Source organism: Chrysochloris asiatica, unplaced genomic scaffold (assembly GCF_000296735.1).
Source record: "Chrysochloris asiatica unplaced genomic scaffold, ChrAsi1.0 scaffold00141, whole genome shotgun sequence".
Classification (NCBI taxonomy): domain Eukaryota; kingdom Metazoa; phylum Chordata; class Mammalia; order Afrosoricida; family Chrysochloridae; genus Chrysochloris; species Chrysochloris asiatica.
In genome coordinates, this window is record NW_006408659.1 from 3,990,397 (window position 1) to 4,007,777 (window position 17,381).

The 17,381-nt window shown below is 42.1% G+C and overlaps 1 protein-coding gene across 2 annotated transcripts in view; it reads right to left on the reverse strand.

The window, feature by feature from the left end:
* Positions 1 to 17,015, reverse strand: part of LOC102810898 (1-phosphatidylinositol 4,5-bisphosphate phosphodiesterase beta-1-like) — a 1,100,672-nt gene extending 1,083,657 nt beyond the window's left edge. Inside the window, exon 1 of one of the 2 annotated variants that reach the window (XM_006870398.1) lies at positions 16,863 to 17,015. In XM_006870398.1, coding sequence (XP_006870460.1) covers positions 16,863 to 16,961 — 99 coding nt within the window. In that variant the 5' untranslated portion in view covers positions 16,962 to 17,015. The remainder of the gene's footprint in view (positions 1 to 16,862) is intronic. The other variant, XM_006870397.1, reaches the window with a different exon arrangement.
* Positions 17,016 to 17,381: the final 366 nt, after the last annotated feature.

A 17,381-nucleotide genomic window follows, 5' to 3' on the forward strand; every position in this document is an offset into this window, starting at 1 on the left:
AGGCTTACAAGATTTCTGTATTCATGTTTCCCAACATTCCTTTCTATGCCACTCAAGTGTCTATTTTACAAGAGTAGGCAAGGGAAATCAATATTCGTAAGACAGTCAAGCATCTTAATATTATTTCCCCTCTTCAAACTATGCCTAGATCCCTGTATCACAAAGCCATGTTGTTCCAAGGTTGAGCAGGCATCACTATTTGCGTCTGTCCCACTTAGCCCATGCAAACCTGTCTCAGGGTTCCCCTATCAAACTTGTTCTTCCAACTCATCCCCCTTCTTGTACTGCCCTCCCCAACACCCAAACTATGAGGTGTCTGCCCTTACCCTGTGCTCTACTGTCGCCTCCCTCCACCTCCCCCTAGCCCCCCCCACTCCAACCTCACCATAGTAGTTACCTTATATTCCATTGACTTTTCCCTCCATTTAAGACAGCCTATTTTATCCTATAATCTACCTGACCTTCTCACCATCTGGATCTCTGTGTGCTTCTGTGTTTACCTTCTTTCACAATGTTAATTGTTTTGATCATAGACTGACCTCACAGATCCTCTGAATTTGTTCTTAGAGTTTTATTCTGTTCTTGACTCTTCCATTAGTCCACTGAGTTCTGGTTGATACTGCCACATACATCAGTCTCTGGGTTTCGTCTGTTCTTGTTGGTTCTCAGTCCACAGAACTCCCTTTAGGATGTTTTTCATCGCCGTGTTGGCTTTGGAAAAATCTCTTAGCTTCTGTTTATCCTGGAATGTTTTGATTACACCATCATATTTGATTGTCAGCTTTACTAGGTAGAAGATTCTTGGGTGGCAGTTTTGTGTGTTTTTTTCCTTCAGGGTTTTATATATGTCTCCCAATTGCCTTCTTGCCTGCATGGTTTCTGTTAAAAGATCTGAGCTTAATTTGATTTGTTTGCCTTTGTATGTTACACTTCTCTTTTCCCTAGCTGCTTTCAGGATTCTGTCCTTATCTTTGATTTTGGAAAGCTTAATTATTATATGTCTTGGTGATTTTCGTTTAGGATCTATCATTCCTGGAGTTCGTTGAGCTTCTTGAGTTCTTCCTTCTTCAGATTTTTTTGTTTTTATCTTTGCTCTTTTCAGGACATTAGGGAAATTTTCTTCCAGAAGCTCTTCAACTATCTCCTCTATCAACTTGGGTGATTCTTCCTATTCCAGAATACCGATAATTATTAAGTTATTCCTCTTCATGTTGTCCAACATGAATCTTAGACCTTCTTCAGATTTTTTAACCTTTTTTCTGCTTGTTCTTCTATCTTAGTAACGAGATTTATCTTCCAGCTCACTAGTTCTGGCTTCCATCTCTTCAGTTCTACTCCTTTGCCCTTTCAGTGCATCATCCATTTCTGATATTATATTATTAATCATTCAGACCTCTTTCTGTAGGTTTTTAATTGTTTCCAATGCTGTACCTATCTTATTTGATTGTTCCTGTAATGCTTCCTAACTTCTTCCTTATTTTTCTCAACTCCATTGTAAAGTGTTTTGATACATTTTATAAACATTTTTCTGAATTCCTTCTCAGGCATTTCCAAAACTCCCTCCCGTATGGAGTGTAGGTCTACCTTCAGATCATTTGTCTCAGTCACTTTACCATTTCTGGACATGTGCTGATATTCTGTTTGGGGGCATATTCGGTAGTTAGCTGTGGCCTTAGTACTTAGATGGGTGTGTGTTTTGGTATGTTTTATGCTGATTGCCTCCAGGTAGATCTGATAAGCAGATGGGCTTCCCTTTCACTCTTCTTCCTGAGAAATTTCAAGATGCCACTGTTGGGTGTTATGATGTAACTCAGGCTTTAATTTTTGGCCTGTTTCCTTTTTGTCTGCCTGTCCTGCTCCACATCCTCTATTCAGGCCTTTTTCCTAGTGATAAACAATTCAGGACCGGTTGTGGCCATTTTGCACTGCCATTTGGTTTTAAGTGGAAACTGTGCCTTTAAAATTTGAGGAGATCTGTGTGCATGTGTAATAGAACCCTCCGGGGGTTGGGGTGGGGTGTACACTCACCCAGGCACCCCCTCTAGTCACCAGAATTAAGGTGCGCAGGCAGCAAGAGACCAATGAACAGATACTAAAAAAAAAAGAATGCCCACACCTTTATCTCCGCGGTTCTGTCAGGTATCATGGCTGCTCTGATCCTTCCCCCACTCAGTCTCACCCAAGATGGCTACTCAGAGAGCAGTTGAGCGCCTTGGATTAGAAAGCACTGGATTTCTTGCTTCCGTTATAAATTCCACTGGCTGTAAGCCTTCCAACTTTCTAAATATTCCTTTATATATGGTTCAGAGTTCTGGGACCATCCCCTGAGCCTGCTTCAGTCCGGTATTCTGTGTTGTTGCTGATGGAGCTCCTCACTGCATGTCTACCCAATCCACCATCTTGTTTGTTCTTCCACTATTTTTATATGTTGTTGTTAAGTGCTGTTGAGTCAGTTCAGACTCTACCAACCCTGTATAGGGTTTCCAAGGAGCAGCTGGCAGGTTTAAACAACTGACCTTGCAGTTAGCAGCCCACTGCTTTTTGTGAATCATTATTTTTATGATCTTTTGTTCTAGTTACCATTTCCAACACTTCTAAACTTCTTTATGACCATTTTAAAATTTTATTCTTTATAAGTTGTTGTTGCTGTTAAATGCCTTCAAGTAGGTTGTCTCATAGTGACCCTGGATGTCTCATAGTGACCCTGGGTAGGGTTTCCAAGCTGATGGGTTTGAACTGCTGACCTCGCAGTTAGCAGTCCAAACCAGGACTATATAACAATTTCTAAAGATATTTAATGTGTTTTATTCATACTTTAGGAGCTCTGGTGGCTTAAGGGTTATGAGTCGGGCTACTAACCTCCAGGTCAGCAGTTCGAAATTACCAGTTGTTCCACAGGAGAAAGATGAGGCTTTCTGCTCCCATAAATATTTACAGCCTCAGAAACTCTATATAGGGTCGCTATGAGTTGGAACCAACTCCACGGCACATCACCACTGCCATTCATAATTACTTTTTGAGCACATTTAGATTTATAGAAAAAATGGAGCAGAAAGTACAGAATTCCCATATATTGCCCTCCATCCCCACCCAGCACATAGCTTGTCTTATTATTAACCTAATATTTGCATCTCACATTAGTGTGCTACCTTCGTTATAACTGATGAATCAACACTGACATTATCATTAGTGTTGTTTTTCAGTCCATAGCTTACTTACAAATTTCACTCTTTGTATTAACAGAGATCTATGAGTTTTGACAAATGCACAGTGTCAAGTATCCTCCATTACAGTATCATGCAGAATAATTTCAGGGCCCTTGAAGTGCCCTACTCTTCATCATCTATTCATCCGTAGTCCCCTAAGAGCAACTTGTGTGGCTACATTTTAAGTGTATGTATGTGAGCATCCTTTCAGATAACAGAAGTCACTGGTAACATTCACAGAATGAGAGCTATAAATACATTACACAGTATAATTCTCAACCAATATTGAATCACAGTTGAGTACACACTCAACCTTAAGCTGTATTGACCTTACAGAAAATCAGATGCAGCAGTTGGCTTTGCATTGGCAATAAGCATTTTGCTTCTCAAACTCACATGGAGAAAACCTATTTAAGAAGGCCCCTGGGAGTCTGAAAGATTTCCAATGGGATGTTAGGGTTTGAGCAGGACTGTGCAACCAAAGCCATATATCACCAAGGTCTCACGGGAGCATAAATGTAATCCAGGGTAGCCTCAGAATTAGCCAGAGATGCACCAAACCATTTTTCCCAGAGCACCTACTGAGTTCCAGGCTTATGGTGTGTCCTAGGGAAAGAACACAAACACCATAAACTATGGCCTTCAAGGACATCCACTTGTAACAGAAACAAGTTGCCACTGAATCAATATATGGTGACCCTGTCTGTATATATCAGAGTAGAACTGTGTCCCATACGTTTTTCAATGGCTGACTTTTTTGGAAGTAGATCACCAGGTCTTTCTTCCAAGGAGTCTTTGTGCAGGTTCAAAAGTTCAATTAGTATCCAAGTATATTAACATTTTAAAATGGGAGTCCTTCCCTGGAGATGAGAGAGAGAAGAGGAAGGGCTGCTTGGTTCAAAGTATGGTGAGACCTGGGGATTCCTGGGCCCATGGACAAGGACATAGCCACAGAGGGCTAGAGTTAAGAGTGAAGTGTCCAGCTGATATGAAGGGAGGGGAGACTCAAAAGAAGGCCCAAACATGCAAACTGTACCCATTTGACCTATCTTAGATGGTTTGATGACCAGAGCTCCACTAGAGGAAGATGAAATTTTATAAAGGAACCAAGTGTAAATTGCTACAATTTGATTAATTTTACCTATAGTTATGGATATAGTAGCTCAAAATACCAACCATGAGGGAAACAGTCTTCATATAAATATCAAACCTATCCCCTCTCTGTATGCAGGGCTGGTAGGGATGGGCAACTTAGTCATTGGTTACCAAAAATGTGGGAGCTATAAACACATGAAGTGGAGTGCTTACATGTTTTTAAGAGGGAGTTTAATTTCAGAGTATGCAGGCAGAAAGGTAGAATCCCCGCTGAATAGTTTTCCTCTTGTCTAGATGGGTTTGGTGAAAGAAGATGGGGAGAGGATTCATTGATTTAACAGTGAATAATTGTTATCATCCTCAGTTATGATTGTCACAACTGTAAAGGTAGAAAATGTGTAACAAAAAGGGGGAACACTTAATCTTACATTCCAGGAACAGTGGACCCGAGGACCCTCATGAGAGAAGAACATAAGTTGAACATGGGACCCTAACCAGAAAAGCAACGACACCAAAGATGGAGGCAGAGATAAGGAGAGAGGGAGCAGCTGAGGGCTGTAGACTCATGGAAAGAGAAAGGCTGTGTGTGTTGGCAGCCAGGAGGCAGGCTTCCAGAATGTGCCTCTTGGTTGTTTAAATGACAATATATCCCTGAGTGTTTTTTATTTTTGTTCTGTACATCAAGGGAAAAAAAGAGGGGGCAGTTTTTTGATAAAAGAAACAATCTATGATGGCTTTTTGGGGAGGAGGAAATGATACATACACTAGAGAGTAGACACGTGTTGACATGGTGGTCAGGGCAGGTAATATACAACCAGAGGAAGGTTAGCAGAGGACACATGGGGGTGGCAGGAGACACATGGAGGAATGAAGTGGTTAAAGTTAATACAAGTAAATGCTGTTAACTGTTGGGGCTTAGAGGGGATTAAAACCATGTAATGAAGCATAGTATGATTTGCTGAATGTAAAACTGATGATCTGCTCTATAAACCTTCACTCAATTCAGAATATAAAGTTTAAAAATAAATAAAATTAAATTTTAAAAATAAAATACAATGGGAGTCGTGTCCCATTGTAAAATACCAAAACCAAAATTAGCATCAAGTTGATTCTGATGCATAGTTACTCTATAGGATAGCACAGAACTGCCTGATGGTTTCCAGTGAGGTAAATCTTTTTTGTAACCCTTGCACCACATGGGCTCTCTCAGTTGTAATATGTTGTTTTTGTTAAGTGCCATCAAGTGAGTTCCAACTCACAGTGACCCTTTTTTAGGGTTTCTGAGGAGTGGCTGGTGAGTTTGAACCACTGACCTTGCAACCCAGTGCATTATCCTGCAGTGCCAGAAAAGGACTCCAGTTGTGATACAGACAAAGGAAATCTGCATTCCAGTTAATCTCTATCTGGCCTTTGAACTCTAGGCCATTCTGAGTCTTACTTGAGGGACAGCGGTGTCGCATCCTCTACATTTCCTTGTTGTTGTTATTAAGTGCCATCAAGTCAGTTCCAACTCATAGAGACCCTGTATAGGGTTTCCAAGGAACAGCTGATAAGTGTGGACTACAGCCATGTGGTTCAAACCAACCTTGTGGCCCAGTGCTTTATACAACAGTCCAACCCCAGGACTTCCTGCACTTCCTTTGTTGTTGTTGTTAAGTGCCATCGAGTATGTTCCGACCCATAGCAACCCTGTATAGGGTTTCCAAGGAGCAGGTGGTGATCTTGAGCTACTGACTTTGCAGTTCAAACGGCTTTGCAGTCTGGTGTATTAACCCAGAGCGCCACACCAGGACTTCCTCAGTGACTATTATATCTTCAATCTTCCATGCAACAATTTCAGAAAAGCCACAGATCAGCCTTAAACTCAGCAAAAGACAATAATTTCCAAGTATGTTGGAGAAAAAGGTGGAGAAGCACACTCTTATGGAGTCCTGCTGGACACAAAAGTGTCACTTATTCATCAATGAAAACTAATAACTTAGCACCACTTCCACACTGGCTGACTGGCTGACGTAGAACATTTTCTTTTTTTAAAGAAAGAATGAAGCTTTTCATTGGTGCCGTGAAAAACGGCAGAAGCAAATCTAAAACGCGAAAATGTTACTTTACTTAGACTTCTGTGTATAAATTATCCTCCCAAAGAAAGGTTACAGTTTGACTACTTGGTTACTGTTGGGGCAGGTGTGTCTTCCTGAGGAGCATTAGCCTCTGTTGGTGCATTACACCTGTGGCCACTATTAGCCGTGGTCTCTGCTGGAGCAGAGATGGCTTCTGGATGGAAACTGGTTCTCTAACTGTGGTTGGCCTCAGCCAGACCTAGAATGGTCTCAGCTAGCTCTGGGGCGGTCTCAGCTTGACAGGCTGAAGTTTCTGGACTAGAGTTGGCATCTGCGGAACTAGAAAGGCCATCCCTTTGAACTTTACTTTGAACTTCCTCACCTTCCTACCTTCTTCTAGAAGGAGGAAGTTGCAAGAAAGTCTTACTGACATGATGTATACCTTGTATCAAATGCATGTACACATTGTATACAAAATTTGCCATCGGGGCATATTCTTTATTATCTGTATTTCCTGAGATGGTCTCTCTCCATTCTTTCTAACAGTTGGAAAATGTTCTGTTGGGATTACATGCAAATGAAGTCAGGGAGCAATGAACTGCCTAAAAGCTGGAGATAGTTCAAAGGAGAGTTTTCCAAACAGGATACTTTGGAGAAGACGTAAAGTCAGAGTCTGGCTCTAGACATGGCCACCACTAAGCAATGAACATCCCTCAGGTGGTCCACTGCCTTGGTTCATACTAGTGAAAGAAGAATTTAATAATTTTGTTGGCCTTCGGATCTGTCAATTTATTTGGTTTTCCAATCAATGTATTGCTCCCATGTCGTCTATTAATGATGTCATGAATGAGATATTTTTGCCTGTGTTCTATGTTAGAATACTGATTTTGTTGGCAGGGTAACCAAGTAGACATATATACATAAAAAGTACTAGTACATATTCTGCCTCTCCTAGATTCTGATTAAAGGAAGGATTCGGTTCAGATTCTTCAACTCACGGATGATGTGGCACATTTGTAAAGACTCCAGAGCACATAATGGCCTGTATGCCCAGCACATGTGTCTCCTCCAAAGCAGTAATGAAGTTTTTCTATAGTCCCACATCCTTCTAGGTAGGGACAAAAATGGACTTTTATACAACCACCATAAAAATTACCATTTTGAAGACCCTAGCCAAAAGAGATGGACAGAGTATCAGGAGGGACCAGTCATTGGAGAAGGATACGATGTTTGGTATAGTGGAGGGTTGGAGAAAAAGAGGAAGACCCCCAACGAGATGGATTAGCACAGTGGTGGCAGCAATGGGCTCAGGCCTAGAAATGGCTGTGAGGTTGGCCCAGGACTGGGCAGTGCCTCTTTCAGTTTGTGCATAGGGTCACTATGAGTTGGTATTGACTCAATGGCACCTAAATACTACTACTACTAGCCAAAAGAGATGGATTGTAGAGCCTTGGTGGCACTATGGTTAAGTGTGCAGTTGGTGGTTCAAACCCACCTGCACCCCTGGGAAGAACGATATGACAGTTGGCTTTCCTAGTAAAGATTTACAACTTTGGAAAGTCTGTGAGGCAGTTCTGTAAGGTCGCTATGAGTCAGAATTGACTCTAAGGCAGTGGGTTTGGTTTTGGTTTTAGGTTTCATTTGAATCAATAATAAAGTCATGGAGATTCTTAGGAAACATTTTTTTTCAGCATGGATTTGTGTGAACTCTATCAAAAGTGTTTTGTTCTGGAGAGGATTCTGTTTAGGGACATCATGGAATACTGGAAAGGGCCCCAACTAGTTTTAATTTCAGACTCTAGCTGTCAATAGTTGAATGTCTTCTAGCAAGTCTTGGTTTACTTCTCTGTAAAATAGGAATAATACTTCTTATTTTCCTACCACCCAAGGTAATCTTAGAGTCCTGGTGTGGCACTGTGGGTTAATGTGTCAGACTGCAAAGCCATTTTAAATGCAAGGTTGGAGGTTCAAGCTCACCAGCAGCTCCTTGGAAACCCTTACAGGGTCGCTATGGGTCGGAATCGACTCGACGACACTTTACAACAACCACAAAGGTAGTTTTGATGAGTGAACAGAGGTGAATGTAAATAATTTAAAATAATTCGATGATTCCATCAAAACAGTACTTTCTAAGTGTCTTGTTATTGGGATCCACTCTCAGTACCAAATTCCAGAAGCAGCATGATGGCAAAACTCTACTGTACTCTAATGTAACACTGAAGGACCAAATTACACCGGATGCTGGATAGTCACCATACATTAAGACTGACAATCCGGAAACGCAAGAGCCATAAAGCGCCATGTCTGACAGGTTTTAGTGCAGGAAAAAGAAAACTTCCTAGCAATTTTGAAAATAATGGGACTTAATGCTGATAATTAATTAATACCTTAACTGAGGACAAGGGAACAAGCTGAGAACAGAGAGCAGCCTCTCTTACCATTTCCCCTTTACATCCATGTACCAGGAAAAGGAACGCTGGAGAAGTATTACAAAAGATGGCCCTGTAACCACATCTGAAACCATAGACCAAAAGGATAACCTCCTTCACATTTCTGCTTTCCAAATTTCACATCAGAGCATCTATTTGGTGTAACTTTATTTGTAACCCAAACCTTAGCTACAAGGGAGTCTGATGAATACAACCAGCGCTTTGTCGACTCTGCATTACAGAATTTTTCACTAAGATATATGGGAGATGGATGCTGAGTGAGATGAAATTATTTCATACCTGAGAAATGCTCAAGGATTTCACTTTACAGTGTGAAAAACTAAAGATAGTCACTTTGGAGACTAAAGTGCACATGCCCTGAACCGTGCATGGTATTTCCAATTGCCTCATATACAAGTGGAAGCTGAACAATGAATAAGGAAGACCGAAAAAAGAATTGATGCAAACAAACAATGGTGTTGTTGAAGAATACTGAACATACCATGGACTTCCAAAAGAACTAGTAAATCTATCCTGGAAAAAGTACAGCTAGAATGCTCCTTAGAAGCTAGGATGGCAAGACTTCATTTCACATACTTCAGACATGTTATCAGGAGGGACCTGTCCCTGGAGAAGGACATCATACTTGAGAAAGTGGAGGATCAGTGGAAAAGAGGAAGACCCTCAAGATGAATTGTCTACAGGCCTCTACAATCTGCAACACTGAGCTCAAACATAGCAATGAATGTGGGATGTGGTACAGCACCAGGTAGGTTTTCAGTCCACGGTACGGAGGGAGCTTCAAAAAGTTCATGGGAAAATTGAATGAAAAGATAATGGAATTTTCCCACAAACTTATGAAGTCCCCTCATGCACAGAGTCACTATGAGTTGAAATCAACTTGGCGGCTCTTACCACACCATTGTTGCTGTTGTTAAGTGCTGTCGAGTCCGTTCTGACTCATAGCGACCCTGGATAGAGTTTCCAAGGAGCAGCTGGTGAGTTTGAACTGCTGCCCTTGTGGTTTACAGTCTAGTGCTGATCCACAGTGCTACACCAGGACCAAAATTAATGTCCTCTTTTCTATTTCAGAAATAATTTTCAAAGGTAAGTTTGAGTTTAGAATGGCAAAATACTGTGTTTTCTTAACTTTCTAGATATAAATGATTTGTACTGATATGTACCATGACTAGTTCAGGTGAAAATGTTTCCTTTCCTAATTTTTTTTCTTTTTTCTTTCCTGAACTGGCTTACAAAACTGTAAAATAAAAATTTAAAAACAAAAATAAACATTGTAACTGAAAAAAACCTTAAAATGCAAAACAAACATTGGATGCTTTTAATTCTGTTTTAAAACTAAATATTAGAGTCCTGGTATGACACTGTAGGATAACCACAAGGCTGCTAACCACAAGGTCAGTGGTTCAAACCTACCAGCTGCTCCTTGGAACCTTATATAGGGTCTCTTAAGTCTACCATTTGTTGAAGTTGGTAGAATTATTTTTTCACCTTTGGCTTTAGTGGTTGCTGCATAAATTTGGATTATATTTGTATTAACTGGTTTTACTTACATTAATGTTGAACTGTCCAGTCAGTTCTGATTCTACTGACACTTAACAACAACAACTAAATATCTTTTAAAAATATTTTCTAAAATAGTAAGTTTCCCTATTTATAATAAAGAATGTATTTTCTTGAAAAATATATATATTTAGTCAACATCAATGAGAACTTACACACAAGCAATTTTTAGAATACACATTAAAATAAACATTTACAAAGTTGAATGTTAACATATAAGGAAATAGTAAAACTAAATGCCAGACCTTAAAGGAAACAGAGGGAAACCAGAAAGAAGTTAAAAAGTCTGATCTTCCTTTATGTTTTATTTCAGCTAAGGTTTGGTTGGTGGTGGTGGTTTGCTTTTGTTTTTGTTGGAAATTGACATCTTTGTGTGGACACTGTTGTGCAACTGAGGTCAACTAACTGACCTAGCTACTCGACCTACTTGGCTAAAATCACCTGGCCAGGTGCAGCTCCTTTATCCTTACACAGAGGCACATAGACTGACTGGAAGCTCGTACATAGAAGAGACAGGAAAAGGCAATGATTGTGAAATTTGTCTGAGCAGATGAAGTTTACGATAGGTACTGAAAGGCAGCCCAGGAACCTCACATTATTGCTGGCAAGGGGAACATTAGTGCAAAACGTTATCAAGGATTTGATACGTTAAGTGGAGACCCATAGCATTAGTCAACAATTCACAATCAATCTCATTCCATTTTCTACTGGCACCTCTTGTTCATGATACCATGAAGCAATGCTGATTAAGAAACATTTAACTATACGTTACCAAGTTTGACATATAAAACAAAAAAGATTCTGTCCTATATAAATGTAACTTCAGGTAAATATACTTTGACCCTATTTATCTGGTGTGGCGCTGTAGGATAATGCACTGGAACGCCAGGTCAGCAGTTCAAATTTACCAGCCGCTTCTCAGAAACCCTATACAGGGACTCTATGAGTCAGAATCAACTCAATGGCACTTAACAACAACCACTACTAGGCTAAACTTTCAAAGGAAGCTTCTAGATATGATAATAAACAGATTGGATAATCTCAGTGTAGCATAGGGGGTAAATATCAATGTCAGACCAGATAAGAAAACCTTCGAGAGCACAAGTATATTTTCAAAGCAGCAGCACTGTGCTAGTGTGCTTGTTGTTGTTGTTGTTGTTGTTGTTGTTGTTGTGGAGTGCCATCAAGTCAATTCTGACACATAGCAACCCTGTATAGGGTTTCCAAGGAGCAGTTGGTAAGCTTGAACCACTGACCTTGCAGCTCAAATGACTTTGTAGTCTGACGCATTAGCCTATGTCCATAACATCCTGTAGGCACTGCATTTCCTTGCCAAATTCCCAGAGCTTTGCTTCACTGCTTCCTCCTGCCAGCATTTTTCACACCTGCTGCTCTCCCAGGTTTCACCTGGGGGCCTAGAAGGCACTAATCTACAACCATCTAAACTAAGATAAATTGCTTTGTTGTTGTTTAAGAGGGTCAAATCAGCAATAATCAAGCTGAAGAGATTTGCTTTGTTTTCATTCAAAGTAACAGTAGCTTTATGAAATCAAAGCCAGGTAAAACTGATCTTCAGTGTTAGAAGTCAGGAACAGGGGTGTAGTCACCAGAAGGGTGCACATGGGGGTTTTGGGGGCTGCCAATCTTGTGTCTTACTGATTGTGTGACCACAGAATCTGCTGGGCACTAGATCTGTGCCTTTTCTGTGTGTATGCTGTACTCTGATTAAAAACAAAAACAAAACGCTTAAAACGCCTTGGTTGACTTCATTGGAAAAAGTATATTCTTGCTGTTAAAGTACAGTAAATTGCTGACTGTCAGGAAGCAAATTCATTCGGCTCTTCGGACATTTTTAAGTGGCAATTGAAAGGACACCTGCTAGCCTTACTCACTCTGTGTGGGTACCCCCAAGCAGGATCCTATTAACCCTTTAACCTTTTCCCAAGAGAATACTGCTGAATTCCCACCTCAGGAATCCTTCCCTCTGCTCCTTCATTAATCTTATTACGGTCATCTTCTCATCATCTCCTGTCATCTTGGAAATTCCAATTCCACATTTTATACAATGTTAAAGTTATAACCAAGTTTCTGTGTAGGGTGCTAGGAAACAGTCCAAATACTAGCATGTTTTTGTTGTCCTGATGTGGCACTGTAGGATAAGCACTAGACCAAGAGGTTGGTGGTTCAAATTCACCATTGGTTCCTAGGAAACCCTATACAGGGTCACCATAAATTGGAACTGACTCAACACCACTTAACAACAACAACATTGTTCTTCTGTTTTTGTTTTGCTCTTTGCTTTTCCTTTCAGTTGTTTTTAGCTGTATTGTGGTTGTATAGAAAGGGTAACTTATTTCAAATCCACAGGGCATAATGCAAACTCCAACCTCTGAGCCGCTCTAGAAAGATTGCGCTTGTGAGACAGAATGTACAAGGAATTTATGGAGAAATAAAAATTTCAGATGGTTAGTAAACTTCCTTGCTTGAGAGAGAGTAGGTCCAGCTTTCAAATATGAATATTAAATTTCTCTAGAACACTGAAATTAAAACTTTAAAAAAGCTAGAAACCATTTTTTTTCCTCTTTAAACTACAAAACATAAAATCAAAATACAACTTAAAGGAAACGGAAGGTAGGTCTTGATCTTCCTACATGTATAGTAAAGGATTCATCTATCACATTCTGACCACCTTGGTACAATTCATATCTTTTTTAATCCTGGGGGAAAAGATCTTTTAAAAATATGTTTAATTGAAGGCTTCCCGTGCATCAGGCACTATGCAAAGCAGCACATATGCATTCTCTTATTTAAACCACAGCAACCGTGGTCATTTTTCTTAAGTGCCTTGGCGCCGGTTCCAACTCATAGCAACTCTCTATAGGGTTTCCGAGGAGTGGCTGGTGAGTTTGAACCACCAACCTTGCCATTCAAACCAACCGTGAGGTCGAGGGCTTACTATTAAAACCTTCATGTTACAGATGTAGAAGCTGAGGTTGGGAGGCATTAAGCAACTTGCTCAAAGTGAGAGGTGAATGTGGAAGGTGGAAGAGGAGACAAGGAAAGAAAAAGGAAACTAAAGCCCCTTCCACCGCTCAGATGCTTTGGGGGAAAAAGATAGGATCGTGGATGTGGAAAAAAGGACTGGATTGGGAGCTGAAGAGCCTATTGTACAACTTTTCATTCATCCTGTTTCTCTTCATATCCTGTCCAGGACAAGGCATGACCCTAAGTCCAGCAAAGAGGAAGGCCAGACTTAGTCTCTGGAGCTTCCAATGTAAGATGGAGAAAATAACTTCTCCTCCACTATCGATTCTCACCAGAATGTCCCCACAGGGCCCACTGTCCTTTATACCCATTTTCTACCACCAGACTCTGATCATTGTTGTTAAGTGCCGTCAAGTCACTTCCAACTCATAGGGACCCTGTATAGGATTCCGGAGGAGCAGTTCATAACTTTGAACTGCCGACCTTGTGGTTCAAACCAAACTAGCAGTGCCACAGAGTGGTGATGGTGGTTATGTGCCATGGGATCTCCTTGTTGTTGTTGTTAAGTGCCAGTGAGTCAGTTCCAATCGTAAGGACCCTGCACAGGGTCCAAGGAGCAGCTGGTAAGCTTGAACTGCCAGCTTGCATTTCAAAGTGACTTTTTGGTCCAGCACATTAACCCCAGTGCCATACCAGGACTCCATTAGTGAATCTCCTTGTTGTTGTTGTTGTTGTTATGTGCCAAGGAATCGGTTCCAACTCATAGTGACGCTGCACAGGGTTTCTGAAACTACAAATTTTTACGGGAACAGAATGCCTCATCTATCTCCACTGGTAGTTTCAAACTGCTGACCTTGAGGTTGGCAGCCTGAATCGTAACCACTATGCTACTAGAGCTCCATTGTTGTTGTTGTTGAGTGCAGTCCAGTTGATTCTGACCCATAGCAACCCTGTGTACTGTTTCGAAGGAGCAGCTGATGAGTTTGAAGCGCCAACCTAGCAATTCAAACAGCTTTGCAGTCTGGTGCATTAATCCACAGTACCACACCAGGACCCCAGAGCTCCACATTACCTACATTTTTCCTGAAGGGTTTCCCTACAGTGCTCTAAGGGAATGATTTTCACCTAGTCACCTACAGTGACTCCATACTACAGAAAAGCACAGGACTGCAAACCACAAGGTGCACGGTTCAAACCTGCCAGCTGTTCCTCAGGAATAAGATGAGGCTTTCTGCCCCTGAAAAGACTTTTTAAAAGCCTTGGAAACTCTATACAGGGTAGCTATGAGTCGAAGGTGACCATGGCATTTAACAACAAAACACCAATCTTCAAGTGGAGTCTGACTCTCCATTACTCCCCTTGCATTGCTATTTATGTCCTCCAGAGCTCAAAATCTCTCTCACACATGTTCTTGTTAATTTTCTGTCTTCACCAGTACAATCCATGGGAGCAGAGGTTTTTGTCTAATTTCTCCACCTTCCCAAGATCTAATCCAGTGCATGACACTGGTAGGAGAGCAAAAAATAACTGTGATGGAAATGCACATAATAAAAATCCTCTATCTGAATGTGTCAAAATGTGTTTGCATAGAAGACCTTTATTTTCAAAGCTACATTAGACATTGCCTTCCAAAACAGAAGCACTGGGAAATTATTTAATATAAAGTTGTTAAATCATCCCACTAAAGATATCTAGAGCTTATGCTGAAACCCTTATACATACTGCAAAGTGTTTCTCTCTCTTTCCCTGTCTTTTTTCGTAAATCTCTGGTAGCTTTATGGTTACGAATTGGGCTGCTAATCTCATGGTCAGCAGTTCGAAACTATCAGCTGTTCCGCAGGAGAAAGGTGACTTTCTGCTCCCATAAAGATTTATAGCCTTGGAAACCCTATACAGGGTTGATATGAGTCGGAACCGACTCCACGGCACATAACAACAACAACAACATCACACTAGCTCTCTGTTATAGGAATCCAGGACGGGCTAGACTGTTTATTTTTGTTGAATTGCATTTTCTTACTTTCTTTAAGCTTGAAACAAATAATGAATTTACTTTGTGTATGAAGTTATTCTTTTAATTTTACCAAAGTACCTAGTCCAAGTGGACTAGAGAAAAGTGTAAAAAGTCCATGGTTCCAGGATAGAAGGGTGCATGTTTACATCTCTGCCTACAGCATTTAATAATTGGCATAAGCTTTCAAGGAAGCTGTGGCTCACACTCCAAAGTTCTGTTTGCGCTTCCAAGTGGACAAAATATAGACACAGATGCACTCAGCTAAGTAATTGAATTCGCTACCTGGAATATTTAAATTGTTTTCAGACTCTGTAAAATGACTTAAGAAGATTAAAGAAAAATACCCTGGAGGATAACAGTCTATAATTTTCTGGGTGGAAAATCTTTTCAGCAAGAATGCTTCATTCTCCTGTAATTCCTCCTGATTAAGAGATGTCTTAGTTATTTGGTCCTGAATTTTCTCAAATCCTGGCAGCTTGAGTTTATTCCAGTAGTTTATTCTTATCAAACCCTTTGATGGACACCCAGGACATAAAATTGATGCAATAAAACCCTCCATCTGAAGATTTGCATATTTCCAAAAGGATTTAGAATTTACCTGTCTTTGAAGAAAATTGGGGGACTGTGATTGGAGATCACTTTAGATTCTGGGGTGTAGGGCTCAGGTGAAAGAATTTAAGACCTCAACTGGGCTAGGCTCTGATCTACCAGGCAAAAGATACAAGCAAACCGTGGAAGAATGTCTGGAAGGATCTATTTCAAGTCTAAGATTACAATTAGCTTAGGTCTTAAAAAAAAAAAAAAAAGGTGGGGGGAGCCATTTTCACTTTTCTGTTGTCCACTAAGCCTTTCTAGACCCGGCATGCCCCCCCCTTTCTGCTCTTTAGCCCTCCTCAAGTCCCTCACTCCACAGCCAGGCGGTGAAGTTTGGCATCAAAAACACCTGTAGGTTGGACTGCTGTGTCTTCTGCCGCGTGGGCATCCGTAAAAATGCTAAAAGGGTTAGAAATCACTAAACAACTTCGGACTTCGGGTCCTTTCCTTCTTGGATGAGAGCAAAGCAGGTGATCAGGGGGTGCGTCTGACAGCAGAGAAGGACGCAGCTTGTTCACACTCCAGCGCTTTGCAGCCAGTCCCAACTTCCCACTTTCTAAACTCTCAGGGTCAGTTATGAGCTAATGCCACCTCTTCTACCTATTCCATTCACCCAAATGTTTAGGACCCTTAAAAGGAGCTTCCTAGACCTACTGAGGATGACAATGGCTCAACCTCATGTCCACCGGAGGGCAAGGAATGCCCCTGCCCTCTGCCACTCACTGGTTTCGACAGATGCCAACCTGTGCGCCTCGAGGCCGCCCCTGCCGACTTCGTTGCGCCCATTGCATAATGCGCCCCTCGCCCCACCCCCACGTCGCTCACCCTGCCACCCTACCCTGTGCCCGGGCCAGCCCCGTGCCCTGGCCAGGGCCCTGAACCCGGATGCCCCAATACTTACATCATCCCACTTGACGAATTTGGTGCCCTTCTTGAGGCTGTCGGACACGCACACGGGCTTGAGTTGCAAGGCGTGCACTCCAGGCTGAGCCCCAGCCATCTGGGCTCATCTGGGCTCCGGGCGGCCCGGGCGAGCGCGACAGGGACAGGCGTGGGGCGCGGGGCGCCGGGCACGGGCTCTTTTCTCTGCTCAAGAGACACTCGATTGTGCTCCTAGCCGGCCTCCTGTGGCCTCCCGGCCTCCTCACCTCCCTCCGGCGCGGCTCAGCAGGCGGGGCGCGCGGGGGCGCAGCGCTGGGCCATGCTCCGGGTGGGACGCCGGGTCGGAAGCTCGCTGTGGATGCCGAGCCTCTGAGGACGAAGTAGAAGCCGAGCCGGGCAGCCCAGGCTGCCAGCTGCCGCCGGATCCTGCTCCTCCTCCGCCGTTGCCTCAAAGCGCACCATTCAGCACATCCTCTAAACACAGAGGGAGAGAGCGAGTGACACACGCGCGGCGCACCCCCCCTCCCGCCCCGCTCCA